This window comes from Apteryx mantelli, chromosome 3, assembly GCF_036417845.1.
Source record: "Apteryx mantelli isolate bAptMan1 chromosome 3, bAptMan1.hap1, whole genome shotgun sequence".
Classification (NCBI taxonomy): Eukaryota; Metazoa; Chordata; class Aves; order Apterygiformes; family Apterygidae; genus Apteryx; species Apteryx mantelli.
Genome location: NC_089980.1, coordinates 91,844,276 through 91,861,589, shown reverse-complemented (window position 1 = coordinate 91,861,589; position 17,314 = coordinate 91,844,276). Strand labels below are relative to the sequence as shown.

Sequence of the window (17,314 nt, the reverse complement as noted above, 5' to 3'; positions counted from 1 at the left end):
AAAATTATACAGGACTACAAAAGTCATTTGCAAATTGTTATAACCAGTGATAATCTGGTCAGAAAATCAGATGACACCCAGAAGTTCACTTGTATTAGCACAGTCTGTCTGTTTGGTGATAGAAGACAGTTAAGCTGATTTAAGTCTGGTCTGTTGTCCAGCACAGGTGGAGGAATGTGTAATGCTTTCAGTATACTTAAGTATACTTAAGATGTCAACGATTAACACAGCGCTCTGTAAAAGCTATACCTTATCGTATAGTAATGATTCAAAACTGTACATTGCATATATGTGAGTGCAGTGTTTGGAATTTTTGTGGCATCATACCATGTTATGGAAGCATCAGGTGCAGATATGCAACTAAGACCAAATTATGTTTTACATTAAATGAACTTAGCCCTGTTAAAATAGGTAAATATACTGTTTCTACTTCCTCGGAAAAATAGCATTAGGTTTTGGAGTGTAGAATTAGCTAAGGTATTTCAACTAAAGCTGTAATTGCTCTAGTCATTAAAACTAATTTAAATGAATTATTTAAAACAATGAAATATCTGGAAACAGGAGATGATACTGTGATACTGATACTGTGAAAAGCTAAAAAATAAATAAAATACGGTATCTTCCATTCTCATTCATGTAGCTGCTTCTGATATTTACCATTATTTACATATATTGCTGTTTAGCTGAAAGTCAAATAGTGGACCAGGATCCCATTGTCACCCACTTCAGAAACTTTGAACTGTTTGGAGAAAACAGTACCTGCTCAAAAGAATTTGGAGATTTACTGAAAACTGGGAGATAGTGGATGAGTGTAGGTGGATATGAATTACAAAAACAAGAAGTACAAAAGACGCACAAGGAAACAAACATAACATCGATCATTGATAGATATCAGAACAGTTGCAGCCAGCTTTTATGTTTTTCGATTTAGTGACAGTACCAGAAAGAGACCAAGCTATTTATGTGTATTTGCAGTTTATTTTCATTTATACGAGTGTTCACATTCTTTCAAGTAGTCTTATCTTTGAATTTCCCTGTGATTTCCAATTATGGCATTTCTGAAACGTTCTTTACGTTAAGCTACTGGTATGCTCTCTCAGCCTTAAGCTTGTCATACTACAATTTAAAATGTATTCATATAATTAACTTTGTTTCTCAATTGTACAATCAATAATACTAATAGTACAATCAATTGTACTAATTCTCAGTGGCCTAAAATTTTGGAGACATATTCCAAGTGTGCTAGAGCAGCTTTGGACCATAAGAAGAGCTTTTATAATCTCTGCCTCACCTACATTTGACAGCTAACCTTCTTATGTTTAGAAAGATTTTTTGAGATACATGTGTGCTTTTGCTGTTACTAACAACGTTTGAAATGTATTTTCTAGTTTATGCAGAGCTGTGTAGACTTAGGGTATCTGTCAAAACAAATTTACAAAAATGAATATGGAATGAATAAACTAGATGTATTATATGGGCAGTTCAGCTTGATTGTCCATACTGGTGTTCAGGTTTTTTTCAAGGGGGTTATGTATGAAATAATTGGAATGACTGTACTCGAGATTCAAAGAACTGAAGTGTGAAAAAAACTTTAGGAAACACACATTTTTGGGGCTAAGAGCTTGCCAGTGGCTTGATGTATACACTACACAAGTTCTCAATGACTTTTAATGAGGGAAGTCATTTTTTATTTTGTTTTCTTGAAAGAAAAAAAAAGAAAAATCTCATTGTTCAACATCGTAAATTGAAAAGTCTTGGGAAGCATTTATCACTGTATGTAACTTTAAACTGATAAAGAATCATAGAAATCACAGAAAACTCTAGGTTGGAAGTGGGGACCTATGGAGATAGCTTCCTCTGTTTGAAAGGGACCTGCTTTTCTACTGAAAGCAGGACATTAGATTAGCTTATCCAGGGCCCTCTCAAACTGAGGCTTGACTATTTCCAGCAAGGCAGATTCCTTCACTTCTCTGGGCAACCCTTCCAATGCTTAGTTTTGTTAGGGTGCAGAATTTTTTCTTACATGCAGACAGAATTTCCCTTCAGGACTTTTGCCATTGCTTCTTGTCCTGTAAGCACACATCCTAGTAAAGAGCGAGTGCCTTCATCTTCTCTCTAACCTTCTCATTAGGTATTGGAAGACTGTGATTAGATCCTGCTGAGTCTTTTCTTCTCCAGGTTGAGTAACTCCATGTCCTTCAACCCTTCTTCCCAAGTCAAGTTCTACAACCCTCTGGTCACCATGGTTGCCCTCTGCTGGACGCTCTCCAATTTTTCAGTGCCTCTCTTGAACTGGTAGGATCAAAACTGGGCACTGTATTCCTGGTGTGGTCTAACACATGCCAAGCAGAGTAGAATAGTCACTTACCTTGTTCTGTTGGCTGTAGTCTTGCTGATGGAGTCCAGAATAACATTTGCTTTCAGTGCTACGAGGACACACTGCTAACTTATGTTAAGCTTGCTGTCCACTTGGATCCCTAGGTCCTTTTATGCCAAGATACACTCCTTCCAGTTAGTCCCCAGCCTGTACTGGTGCTTGGGATTATTCTGTCCTAGGTGCAGGAGTCTTCATTTATCTTTGTTAAATCTCATGCAATTGTCGTTAGCCTAATCTTCTGGCCTGTTGAGGTCTCTGTATGATAGCTCTTTCTTCTAGCCTAACTACCTCTCCTCCTAGTTGTTGTCATCTATGGATGATTTGGTGAGGGCACATTCAATCCCATTATACTGTTAAATTGTTTATAAAGATATTGAATAGTACTGGACGCAGTATTGACCCCTGAGGAACCTGACTCATGATCAGTTGCCAATTTGACTTTGAGCTATTAACCAGCACCCTTCCTGCTTGACTCCATAGCCAGTTCTCCACCTGTAAGTGGTCCATCTTTCCAGTCCATATCTTACCAGCTTGATCAAGGATGTTGTGGGAGACTATGATGTCGAACATCTTGCTAAAAGGCCCATATAGATAAGTCTCTTTGAATGCACTATTCATGTGTCATTCTTCTTGCCAGTGCAAACACATGAGTCATGAGCTTGGTGAAGGGATACAGAAGTGAGATTTCATAGTCTGTGTTTTACAGGAGGTCAGAATAAATGGGTATAATTGTTCCTTTAGCCTTAAAAAAAATCAGTGAATCAAGCCCCTTTATGAAAAGTGGCTTATGTCTGCTCAGAAGGCAGTGCCAGGAAAGCAAAAGTCAAATCATTGTTATATGCATTAAGTTTGGGAATCTGTGTTTGTTTTTTTTTTCTTTAAATAAAGATTGTCATGTTTTAATTCTTATGTGGTGGAGGCACTTTTAATAACATATGTAAGAATTAGGCTTCAGATTTTTTTCTACTATTTCCCTTCAGAAATTCAGATTGTAACCTTAATTACCTTTAGTCTTTCCTTTGTTATTGCAACTCCTTTTGAATTAAGATATTACATGGATGTAGGCATAGCTGAGGCATTGTCCATGACACCCAAGTGCCTTTAGAAGCTGGGAAAGAAGCTGAATGATATTGGTGAAAGAAAATTCTCTGTTAATGTATTTGCAAAAGGGGATTCTGTACAGTCCTTTGTAGAAAAATGTCAGGATTTGCTTGGCACATTTTTTTGCTGTGCATTTATCCTGTCTTGTCTTGTACCATGAGGTCTGCTTCCCTGTCCTTTGATCATTGTTTATTTTGGTGTTCATTCAGCATCCTGATATTTTTCTAACCTTGTGCTCCAGAGTTTCACTGCTCAGACATTTGTCTTTCCTATCCAGTACTTCAGGATAGAGCGGTAACATATTGCTAACAATGATTCCTCCAGCCTTACAGATATACGTTGCACTAGACTAATTTAGAGCCTTCACCATGCTTCCTTTCATGATCTCTGACATGCACAGTTATCTTCCAGTAATCTTTAATTTATGAATGCTGAGTATGTCACTGATGGCATCCTCTGAATGCCACTGTCAGAGCTGCCATTTTATGTACCAGGTAGATGAGCTTCTTGACTTGCTTAACTTCTTCAATTCCAACTTTCCTGTTGGTTAGTTCTCTTGTATTCCAGTGAAATTCAAATGTTACAAAGCACAGGCAGCTTTCTTATCTTCAGCATTACTGAGGGAACACAGGCATAATAAATCATGTCATCACAAGTTATCTTATACAGACATCATTTCCAGTTGATTTCAGGTTAGTTTGGCTTTCCAGACAGCGATTTCCAGTTAGATCTGACAATATGGTGAACTAACCCAGATAAAACAATATGCTTCATTGATGGAGTATATAAGTTGATTAACCGGATTGATTTGCACACAAAGAAGATGGAAACATGATGTAAATTGCAGCATCTGCTTCTATCAATATGAATGACACAGTCATAACCACCAGAAGCAATATGTACATATTGGAGTGTCATTCTCTTTAGTTCAATGTCAAATGGGCTTTTGATGCTTTTAATTGTTCTGGCCTCTTGATTTTAGTCTATTGAGTCTGCTCAGTATTTTGCCAAACAGAGGAAAACCATTTGTGGCTGTATTTCCCTGAATCGAAAGTATTTTTTTTCTCAGGCAAATCACTCCCTGTTGTGCATAAAACAAATAGACGTTATTTTTTTGTAAGAATTGCTAAGCTATAACTTAGAATTTAATGATTTAGTAGTTACAGGTATATGGTCTATTTTCCTTGGTATCATTTCAGTTTTGATCTTTATCTTTTAGGTTTGGAAGAAAACAGTGCAAGGGCATTGTAATATTTGGCCTACATGAGAAAATTGTGAGAGGTCACTGTGTGCTTCCTATAATCCTTCATAGCATAATAACAAAGGGCCCTGTGCACTAATTTTCTAGCCTTTGCCTTGTTCTCTGCAGTCTCACAAATCATATGCAAAATTTTGATATCATTTTTGTTTTAATTATTCCAGCAAGCATGCTATCCTAAGCAGAAGTTTTCCTTTCTTTTATTTTGTTTGTGGCCTTTGTCCTCACAAGTGTTACTCCTTTTCAATAGTAGTTGTGACTCCATCCTAGCTGATTAAATCAGTCATCGTAATATGAATACTCTCTGTCCTTTAGAGGATATTGTATTTTTCCACATGCTGTAATGCTACGATAGAGAGCAAACATTCCCATTTCTAACGTGTTTCCATCCTGGTGATGATCTTTGCGACCTAAGGGTATAAATACTTCATTCTGTATTGTAGTTCATTCTTGCTTTATTTTCTGTTACAGCTCATTTGGCTTTTTTTTTTTTTTCCTCAGTATGCATCACCAATGTATCTAACAGTTTACCAAAACTGTTTTCTCTGCCAATTTTTGACATTGTTCAAATTATTTCACAGCAGCTAAAATTATTGTTTTGTTTGTTGGGGTAAATATTGTATGGTAAAAAAATAATAATAATAAATGGTGATACAGGTGCTTGGCATAATTTTCAAGTATTGGAAAACATTAATTTTCCATCCTTTCTGTATGGCATAATCATCTGGATTTCTATAGAACTGACGTGTAGTGCTTAAAATATGTTTTGCTGCACTATAATATTAAGTGCTTGCAAGAATTATTTGATTTTCAGGCCCAAACCTATAAGTAGAGACCATATTTGTTTGGTCCTCCCTCTTCTACACATTCTCATTATATTCTGAAGAAAAATCTTTTTCCTCCTTATTGTTACTAAAATCTTTTTCAATAAGTAACCTACCATGTTCAGCACAGTAACAGTGTGCTCATGCATGGTCCTAAAAGTGTTCAGTTTTGTTAGCTGGAGTTAGTTCAAACACTTGATTTGCTAAGTCCCCAGGCAGAGGGAGATAAGTCTTGGATTGTCTCGCAGCAGGGGGACAAAATCATCGTTTTTTCTAAATAAATGTTCCCCTTTTTATTCCACATATGCTACTAATTCTCCTCTGGGGCAGAATTTATGGCTGCCAATCAGCTGAACTTCAGAAAAGTTTGTAGTGTCAATCTTTGTTTAGTACCTCCCTCAGAGCTGAAGGCAAAGTTATGTTTAAGGCTGACATTAAAAGATGAAAGACTCATTAAAAAGTCTGATTATACTAGTCCTGCATGCTGTATTTCTAACTTTATTTACTAGGCAAAATTAACATTACTGAACATTTTCTGACCCATCTGAGTTTGAAACATTATTGAATGGATGGGGGCAAAAGTAATATGCAAATGTCATCGCCCTAGTGCCTTCAGTTTATATAGTGCCTATCATCTCTTAAGCATCCTGTTTTACAAAGATGAGGGAAGGTAATAGCTTTGTTTTTAAAAGGAAAAACTGAGATGTAGAGAAAGGAACTGATTCCTCCATAGTTGTACAGCAGCACTTTGTACTTAACTGTTGTCTCCTTCATCCCTGTCCTAATCTCTCCTCCATTACACAATACTTCTTTGCCTTCTGGGAATATTCAGAGCAGAAAACAGATTGAGGACTTCTAGCTTGTCAGCTTTTGAATGGAAAATCAGTATTTGTATGACCAGACTATGTTACTTTTAGCTAAAATCCTTCTCTCAGTATTGTTGCAGTGTTTTAGATAAAATGGTTGTTGTCCTCTCCCTCACAACTGTTTCCTCCATATAATGCCATCTCTGAAAACTCTGATAACTTCAAGTTGCTGAAATGTGTATTAGGTTTTCAGAATTGCTCAGGAGTAGCTGAATGATTTGAAATCATTCAAAGTGAAAATTTCAAATGTGCCAGAATCCAGCAGATTCTCCTGTAATATTCACAAACATTGTTGATGAACTTGGCTGCAGTGAAATCCTAATAGCTTTCCACTGACTTCAAATAATTCTAGGCCTTCATCACAGAATCTCATAACCAACAAATATGATGCAAATTCTGGAGAATCTATCTAGCCATTTTGTTTTCCACAGAAGAGATGAAAGCTGCAGGCACCCTTACAGGACTCCCTTGGTAAAACCTGTGACATGTAGTAAAATATAAAAGAGTAATGTGCAACTGAGAATTTGCTTTCACTCTTAAAAGCATATTATTTTTATTAATGTTGCATCTATTATTTATCTTTCAGAAATCCAAAATCTCCACTTACGACAAGATGTGGGCCTTCATGAGCAGCAGGAGGCAGTCAGTACTTGTCAAAAGTAATGAAGAAGGTATCCAGCGTGTACTTACCTCTGATTATGCATTTTTAATGGAGTCGACAACCATTGAGTTTGTCACACAGCGGAACTGTAACCTAACACAGATTGGAGGCCTGATAGACTCAAAAGGTTATGGCGTTGGAACTCCCATGGGTAGGTTATATGTCAACCATTTGTTCTGTGTTCATTAATCTTAGTTCCTGCAGTAGCACAAGAAAGCTCTAACATAGTGTAGCTTTCTCTACACTACTAGCATTTCTCTTGTTCTCTTTTTCCCCATCTAAGGAAAAATATTACATATATTATCAACATTTACAGATCAAATTTCATTTTCTAAACAGAAAAGCCTTATAAAATAATGGACATTTTCATATGGTATGTTTCTATTACTGATGCTTTCCATATATTCAACTAAAACAAACAATTACCTTTCAGAGCACTTGATTTTCTAAAATAAATAAATGAATAAATGTTTTAAACATATTCATCTATCTCTTCAGAGAATGAGATGCTACTAGTACAAAGCTTGCACTGGCAAAAGGGGTTAACATGAAGCTTCATGAAATGCTGAGAATCTTAAAATACGGGGAAAAATCCCATAACCTGTCATGTATAATCCACAGACAAAATAAGTACTGAATTAAAACTTTGTGGTTTTGCAGAACAGTTCCAATCCTGTAAATGTGTTCCAGGTCAGGTGTTACTGACTGGGTACAAAAACTTGGTTGCAAGATTAGAAGCCAACTACTGACACTTATTTGGTTGCTAGAATCCACAGGATGTGATTCACTGCGGTGCAGAGTTCCCATTGACTGGAGTGATTTTGAAGCACATGAGCCGAGATTCTGGCTTTAGATTTCAGAGTAGATGGAAACAGAAAATGGTGTGACACAAAGGGTCTCAGTACTGCACAATCATCCTACTTAATCTTGTAATATCTTCCTGCTGACTTCTTTGCAAGACTGATATTTATCTTATTTTAATTTTTTTAAGAAGAATTTTTACCATCTTGACATTGATGTGAATAGGTTTAATGTGTTTCGTAAATAGGTCTTATATTTGTTGCTGATTCTATCTGTGTTAAAAGTCTACAGTAAATCATTCTGTGGAGAAAGCAGGGTACAATTCTTTAAATCAAGAACATGATAAGGAAGGTTAAGAAATGAACATTACTGGAAGATCTTGCATAAAAAGGTATCTAAGAATACCAAATATAGGTTTCCCAATATGGTGCAGATACTTCCTGCAATTTTAATAACAACTTTAAAATTTTGGTAATACCAGTAATTGGCTATGAAATAGACATCTGCAGAAATGATGATTCTCTTCATTGTATCTGCGAACAGTTAGTTGTTAAGAATTTAGTTTTAATCTATATGCCATTTTTTCCCCATCCTGTTCTATTCCCATTGTGGCTTCTTATACTGCAGATTTTTTTTGATTTCCACAGTAGACCAAGTCTGATATCATGATAGTAATATGGAGGTTTTGACTCCAAGAAAGTCAAAAGCACAAAAAGCACAAAAGCTGCTTTGTTACTGCTTTTGGAATTAAAGATTATGCAAGTAGAGAGTTTGGGGCATTTTAGCCAACAGGTACTTGAAATCCCTTAACTAGCAAGGAGAACTGGGTATATACGGTAGTCTAGACCTGAGGTCCTTACACAGTTTCATGCTATGAGATATTCTGTGCTGAGTGAAAAGGAGGCAATAATTGATAGCTTCCTTTTGTCATCTTTGATATAGGTCTCAGCACTTGTCACAATTATGAGATATTTTGGTTCCCATTTTTGGGCACTATCTAAGGTGCTGGGCCTTTGCCCTTGGAGTAAAATATTAGGAGAGTTTTCACTCTTTCATAAGAGTTTATGAGAGTCCATTTATCAACTGGAGTACATTGCACATACCTGTAACTGGCTATAAGCTACTTACCACTCTGCAGGCTCCTCTTGATTTTAAGTACCTGGGCATGTTCCATTCAGGAATTACTTTGTAATTGAATTGCACTGGGGTTACAGAAACTCATTCTTCACTAGTTACTAAGATTGCAATATATCAACAAAGAAAACCAACTCACCCTTCTAATAATCAACTGCATCCTTTTTTTAAGTGTATTGTATTAGGTAAGCTTTAGAAAGTTTTTTTTTCTCCCCTCCTTTTTTATTGCATTAGTAGACTGTGCTACCTGTAAATGAACTTTCATAGAGAAACACTGTGGCAAATCTATTTTAAGAGCAGCAAATATTTGTCCTGGCTGTACTGCACAGAGCAGGTCTCGAGTCAGGTGACAGCTTACTTACATTTCATAAATTAACATGTGGTGGAGTCAATCATTTGAGTCTCAATTTAAACCTCAACATTGTGTTCAGAATAGTCTTAATGACCAAACCCAAGACCTAAGTCCCAGAAAGACAAAGTTTCTGGTCCAGTTCCTTATTTCTGGATGTTCATATTCCAGCTTCTATTATACTATACATCCAGGCCTCTCACTTCTCTATATTTTTCTTCAAGATCCAGGCCTCGAGCTGAAATAGGGAGTTGTCATGAAAACTGAAATTTATTTAAAAGAAATTTCTTAGAGGTATGTAAGTGCCAGAAGGGACCAGACTTTAGTCCCACTGCTCTCTGTGGTATTTCATATCTTCCTATATGAAAAAAAACTTTGTTATTTTGAGATGAAAAACACCTTCCATTTAGGCTTAGAAGGGTGAAAATTAAATTTTAGTGATAGTTTGAAATCTTTGAAGAGGCTGCATGCATATTTGTGAAACATCTGAAGCATGCAGTCCATGGTGGCCAAGTGATAAGAAACACAGAGACCAAGGTTAGCTGTTTTACAGATGATTTTACATATATGTAAATCAGAGAACCAGCATAAACACCAGAGAGAACAGATGAAAAGCAAAGACAGAGCCAAAACCAAACTTCTAGAGTGGTCAGTTTTTGCTCTTTGACTCCTACCTCATTTTTGGAGAATGGGCACTGTGCATGCACTGTTTCTTCATAAACAGAATCCTATCAAAGACACTCAGCTCTCATCCATCTGAAAGATTCCAAGTAATAACAAATGGTCTGGGTCAAGGGAAACAGTATTGTTTTACAAGAGTAGCTGTGAGCTAACAATCCTATTGAATCAAGATGAAACAAATGGAGGACATACTTGCAGGAATATGATCTCCCAAAAAAGTAAAACAAAACTTGAAGCAGTGGTAAGCTTAGTGAAGAGAGTCAGAATAAGATCTGAAAAACAGATGAGGCCTCCAGAGAAGGAATTATAACAGGACCTAAAATAAGATCTAAAGTAAGAGTTTCAGAAACAAGTTGAAAGTAAAACAGCATCTGGAACTTTCCCAGAATGGCCAAGAAAAAGAGATTAATTATTTTTTTGGGGCAGTATCTGTAAAGTGCAATTCAGAGGTGAGAACTAACATTTATAAAAGTTTTGTATCCTGTTTATTAATCATACGGGTTCAGAAGGAGGAGATTGGATTGTCTCTGCTAAAATAATGCATAGTTCCCACTTCATTTGAAGGAAAAACTTATGAAGAAGATTATCCGTAGTATGTGTCAGAATAGTTTTTATTAAATACATTATTTTATTGAAGCTGAAAGCTTTACAAAACTGTTTTTTGATGGAAAGAAGTGCATGTTGCATGTTTAATATAAGATGTTTATAGACACGCAATTGATTAATATCTCTTTAGAGTCAGTAATCCTGAGAGTAACTTGTCAACTGCTTAGAAAACTACAGTATAATGGTTTCCCAAATAAACCACGTTACTGCTGGTGCCTCTTTGGGAAGCTAGCAGAAAAAAAATACAGAACTATTTGTTCAGGTAGGGGCATGATGTCTGAAAATTATTGGTGTCACCTCCCAAAATTTACAGACATACCTGGTTTGTCTCCTGGAAGAGTTGATTTGGAGTTGCAGAAATATTTGCATATGGGATTAATTTTGTAGAATTGTTGTTTTTATAGACATTATGTAGAATTTGGTAGAATGGACATAGTTACTTTTGTAGAACAGCATCAAAAGGAATTAGGTGCAGCATCTCTCTTTCTTTTTGGAGAATAATAGAATAATTGTTAGTGAAAACATAATGTGCTTGAGTATAAGTAGCTACAAGCAGAAGGGCTAAAAGCTTCCTTAACAGAAAAATATGCTATCAGAATAGGATAAGATATGATAGATAATCACATGGAAACTGCAACCACCCCAAATATAGCACCAACTTAGAATACCACAGTAAAAGCTCTCTGCTAACAATGTGAAAGCTTTAAATTTAGAGCTTGAAAGTTGCACAGGTTGTGGAAAAAAGAACAGCAGATCATGACTTATATAGGTATCAGCTCCTTGTTCCAAACACACTGAAGAAGCAACTTCTGAGCTTATGTCAGTATGTTAACTCTTCTAAAAAATTAGGAATATTAAAGCACTAGTGAAGCAAACAGAAAGCTTATACTGCTAAAATGACCTGTGATGAAGGAAATTGGAAATGATGTACATACAGCACAAAGTAGGATTGATATACCCCTTTAAAATCCACAAAATACAGTGGTATTTAGAATAGGTACCAGGCAACATTCTGAATGATATCTTTGTCATTAGCATTATTTAATATGTCACATATGGCATCCACAGGACCTAAAAACAAACTAGAGATGGTGAATTTGATAAGATATACATACAATAAATGAATCTCATGATACATGTTTACAAGTTAAAGTAACAATCTTGTATATACCTGAATTCATTTTTAGTCAGCCAGTTCTAGTGCTAGGCTATAGAAGCTTCATTTACATGGAAAAGAGAAGGGGAAAACAGACATGGGACAATGTTTTGTATGACAAGAACTGATACTTGGAGAAGATAAAGAAGAACCTGGCAGTAACATGGGTTGCATTTGTTTTGCATTTTGTTTTTTGTATTTTAAATGCAAATAATTTGCATTTGCATTTTAAAAGAAAAAATGTATTTTTGCATTTGTTTTATTTTCTGCATTTGTAACTTTATTTACAACTTTGTAACCGAGACTATAACACTGCTTTGCTGGAATACATCTGTTTTCTTCTTCAAGTTATACTAATGTGAAGAGAGATCGTAGAAAGTGTTAGTAAACAGCAGGTGTGCCATCTCTCCAAAAGCAGCAAATCAAGCAGCATACAGACAAAATCTTTTATTATCTGATAGAAGAGACCTAGAGATAAATCAGTGTGTGTTTTCTCTCAGGGTGAAAAACATTAGTTTGGGCAGCTGGTGACGTTAAGTGGAAGTGTCCCCAGGCAGATGTTAAATAGTGCCTTTTGACAAAGAGACAGGCAGGGAAGAACAGTGTTAGACAATATTGCCACAATAAATCCCCTAAAACAAATGAAGCCTCTGTGCTTCAGTGTCTCTTGTGGACATCAGTGGACCACGTTTCTGCTGAAGGAAAGGAGTATCCAATTCTGAGATGATGAAATGGGACAACCAATATTTTCAGGTAGCTGAGGAAGATTACATGAAACTTAATTCTTAGCCAGTGAGAAACCAATAGTCTAGTTGCTCAGTTCAGAGGGGACTTTTTGAATATTCTTTTTGAATAAATAAGACTTCATCGACTAAATATGTCTACCTAACAGAAACATCCTGCTAGGATGTAAACTAAAGGCTAGGATCACGCTGATTAATCCCTTTCAAGTGTTTTATTGTTTCGAAGGGTAAACTAGCATATAGAGACATACAGTTTTATTGTTTACAATAACCAATAACAAGCATTAAATATATTACACTAAATAAAAGATGTCACAAAGGGAAAAGAAAGTGCTTGCAGCCTGAACCATGAGAGCCATGTGAGAGATCTCCAAGAAATCTATCCTCAGACAGATGACTCTAAAGCAATGTTCTGTAGATGACATGTAGTTCTAATGTAGGCATGTAGTTTTTGAGTGTGGTGAATGACTAGCTCTCTGCAGTCACTCCATGCACTGTACTGACTAGGTCTCCCTTGCCTATACTGCTTAGCTTGCACACCTAGTTTGCATATGGACACATACCATGTAGATAGCTAAGTGTCTGAATATAGGGTCAAATTCCACCTGAAATGTCAGATCTGGGGATCCTCAGTATGTGTGTGTGCCATAAAGTGAATAACGATGCTTCTGTAGGAGAAAAAATATCTCATCATAATTTTTTAGTTCTTCTAAGCTTCTAAGGAAAGAGAATGACAACACAGTCACATCCACCTCTTGCATTTTTCGTTTCCTGACAAGAGAGTTTAGAAGTTAAATAGGACATTTTGTTCCTACAGTCTTAATTTACTGTAGTGTAAAAAACTGATTTCTGCAGTACCAGCAGAGCAATCTCCACATTCTAGTATTTTGTTTTGTTTTTATTCTGGCACATCCTATTAGAAGGCACTACTTTTTCTAGTCTTGTGTTCTTAATCCCTGAATTTGGTGGATAAGAAAACTTGTTGCAATGCAGAAAACTTGAAGTATATTGTATAAATTATTTCTGATAATAAACACATAAATAAATTTAATTTATACTTATATATTATCAGAAATACATATCTATTTTTTTTTCTTTTAGAGCTTGGAATTTGGCTTTGTGTGGGCATACACCCCATGATCAAAGATTGTTATTCAAGGAAGGAAAGGAGGGAGGGAGGGAGAAAAAGAGTAAGACAAAAATAAAGAGAACTAGAGAAAGAAATAGAGAGAAAGAGAAAGAAAAAGGAAGAGGCAGAGGAAGAAAGAGAAAGGGCAAGGGAAAGAGAAAGCAAGCCCTTTGGTTATTCAGAAAAAACTTGCACTTTTCATGGTAAAACCTCAAAAGTGTTATATATCACCTTCAGTTCCGCTAGTTTTAAATGCCCCATTTCTTCTTCATGTGTGATTAAGGTGTTAAAAATTTGCTTTGCTCTTGAATAAATCCTGGATGGGATAAATTTTAGCATTCCAAATTATTCCCAGATTCTTACGATACTTCATATCAAACATGACTTGAAATTTATGTTCATGTAAGTGCAACATGTAATCCTTAGAAGTCCCTGTCTATCCAGCAGTCTAATTTTCATGCCCTACTGAGCATAGCTAGTATGACCTTCATCTGGTCAACACAAGGATACTGTAAAACAAGGTAATATTATATGATCAATGCTGTTTTCCTTAAGGAGTATTTATTAACATTTTTGTTAATGGGAAGTGAACCACATAAAAGGTTAGAAGTTTAGATTGCATGCACTCTATATCAAAGCTGTAATGGTCTGTGAAGCTACTTTTAAATTTTTTACTTTTCACTCTCCCGTTGAAATAAACCCATTTTGAAATCCTCTCTAGGAAGAAAGCATTTTTATCTGTCTGGGGTAGTTTCAGCTTCCTATTTCATTTCCAAATCCATGTCTCTGTTCAGCATGGTAGACAACAGGCCACCTTCCATCCAGCTTCAGCAGATTTTCTACTGAATTGCCAGTTGCTTCTATGTTGTACCTATATTACATAAATGGCTGACAAGTGTATGTATCAAACCCACTCCATCTGAGCAGATTTCCTGAGCATGTGCCTTTCAGATGATCTGTGCTTATGTGGCAACTCTGGAACATCTGGGATATGCCAGACAGACTGAGTGGGTGTGGAGATACATGCAAAGTAAGGCTGTTGCAGTGGATCCTGGAGCTACTGAATACTATCTGGTGAAACACGTCAATTATTTGTGTAGATGTCTGGGGTTTTTTTGAGTTGGCGCGTATCAGTTCTGCTTCTGAAGAAAGATGAGGGTGAGGGCCTTCTATAAAAAGGCTGCTGTACCTGTTACTACTGAGGTTTCAGAGTTCCTTTCTTTTCCACTCTCGCTCTTCAGTGCTTTGAGCATATACCAAAAAATGTCCCCAAAGTTGTTTTCAGTTTTGAAAACAATAGGAACATGGAATGGTGTTACATTCATGTAGTAGTGGCTAATTTTCTCAGAACCATAGGAAATATGTCTGTAAGGAACCTCAAGGATTCAGATTGTCCAAGGGGTCCGCAAACATTCTACAGTAGATGCAAGGTTGGGCCAGGCTGCCATGTGGTATTTTATGTACCATTACTGCTACATGTACCAGAAGAACCCCTGGTCTACTCTATTTTAACCTGCAGTGGTATGCACAGCCTGCTTAGGTAGCCAGTTTCACAGTTTTTATCTAGGCAGTTCTGGCAACACAAAATCTTTTAGGCAATGATTATATTTTTGCAGTCACAGGAGTCAGGTGTTCTCAAATTTTTCACATTTTCTTTACCTATAACTTTGATATTTTGGACCCCAAAAGTGGTGGGTGTTAGTGATGCTAAACATTTGCATGTATTTCTTCTAACTCTTGAGAAATACAAAATAGAAAGCTGTGTTGTTTGGGATATAAGGTGAGCAGAAGAAATCAGGGCTAGTTAATTCCTTGCTTTTTCTCTGTGATTGTTGAGCTATAGAAAGTTACAGGACTGGCTTAAGAGGGAGCTGTAGCTGTATAGTAGTGATGTTCCTGCATCTGCTAATGGTGAGGGAAAATATGGTTTGGGGGAAAGATGAAATATAAATTTTCTTATTCTTTTTTCCTTTGTAGTTATTACAAGATAATAAATTGTGTTATTAATATTAATAATATTTCAGTTGCAAAACATTATTGAGCTGAATCTGTTACCATGACTCTTCATTTTTACTAGTTTGTGACTTATTTCTCACTTACTGTGACCAAACTATGACTTCTTCTGCCAATGCATGTCACTGATCGCAGCCCTAATAATTCCATATTGATGGACTGTCAGGATGCCCTGAAAATGCTGGAAAAGGCATCTCTAAGAATTGCCTCTAGAATCTTAATATTTAATTGTTAACTTAAACGTTTTAAGAAAATAAATGTGTGCCCCTGTGGTAGCCCCTCAACTGTATGGAGATTCTTCACTGTATGTGGGGAGAAAATACATTTCTCAGAACCTGAATGAAATGGAACAATATATTTTTCGGTCAACTTACTACAGTGGATATAGTTACCAACATTTCATTGCCAAACTGAGTCGGGGGAACTACCCATTATATACAGCTGCAATAACTTGGATTGTAAAGCAGATCCAGGTATGAAAATTTATGCATGTAAAAACATAAAATATATCTGCTCAGTCTGTATCTATATGTTGACAATATAAAGTTGGCAGCTGCTGTGATTCGAACAAGTTATGCCTCCCAAGTCAAAAAGAAAAGTATATGAATAAAATACACAGACTTCCAGCAGAGTTACATTGGCCGCCAGCCCCAGATATCATCGTACTTACTTAAGTTCAAAGTATAAAATAAAATTCCAAGGCTTTGCATGTTCTATTGATTCAGAGGTGCCATTTTTAATGAAGTCCTCCTTACTTTAAATTCTAAAGAAATGTCAGATAAACTCTTTGTTTACAACAATTTTTATCTGTTAGAGAAAAAAATAGATTTTCACAGAACATTTTTCTAAAAGATGCTCAAAATGTTGGCCCTCTCACCTGAGACTTCTAAAAAATCCATTTGGCCAGACAAATATATTATGTGGGTCACTTTCACATAGAGATTTATTTATTTACTTTCGCACAATAAAATTCTACTCAACATTTTTTACTTAGACTCTAAAATCCTTTATTTTTGGCAAATTAGAGCTATGAGCAGGGTTGGCTTTCAATTTTCTGATTTTTGAAATTTCAGTCAGCTGTGTAGCACATAATTAAAATGTTGTTTGGAGTAAGCACATTTTGAAGATGGTAGTATTCATATAATTTCATCAGATGTAGAATCTAGAAAGAGGTATTTCACACTCCACTCCCTTAAATTAAAGATTTCAGTGCAGAAAAAGGGTTTCAGGCAATAATTTATGATCTGCTATTTTATATCTTCTCTAGGAATATGACTTCATGAATTATTTATATTTGTCTAAGCCATTAATAAATTCAATACAATACTGTTCTTCCTACCCTAGTGAGAGGTCATTGGATTCAAATAGACTTTAAACAAATAGTGTAATCAACAAATATCTAACATTTAATTATGATGTTACATCCAATAACACTGTAAAAGGCCATCTAATTTATATTACATATTCTTTACCTCTTGGGAGTGACTTAGAAAAAATACTCTCTGTAAAAGTATTTAATTTATAATGTTGACATTTTTAAACTGATCTGACCGTGTCCTTAATGCAAGTATTTTACAAAAGATTTCATCATATGCCATTTTTTAAATGCATGTTT

General features: G+C 35.9%; 1 protein-coding gene across 1 annotated transcript in view; it reads left to right on the top strand.

Moving 5' to 3' along the window:
* Positions 1 to 17,314, top strand: part of GRIK2 (glutamate ionotropic receptor kainate type subunit 2) — a 429,339-nt gene that overhangs the window by 381,938 nt on the left and 30,087 nt on the right. Inside the window, exon 14 of the mRNA XM_013948819.2 lies at positions 7,013 to 7,238. Coding sequence (XP_013804273.1) covers positions 7,013 to 7,238 — 226 coding nt within the window. The remainder of the gene's footprint in view (positions 1 to 7,012; positions 7,239 to 17,314) is intronic.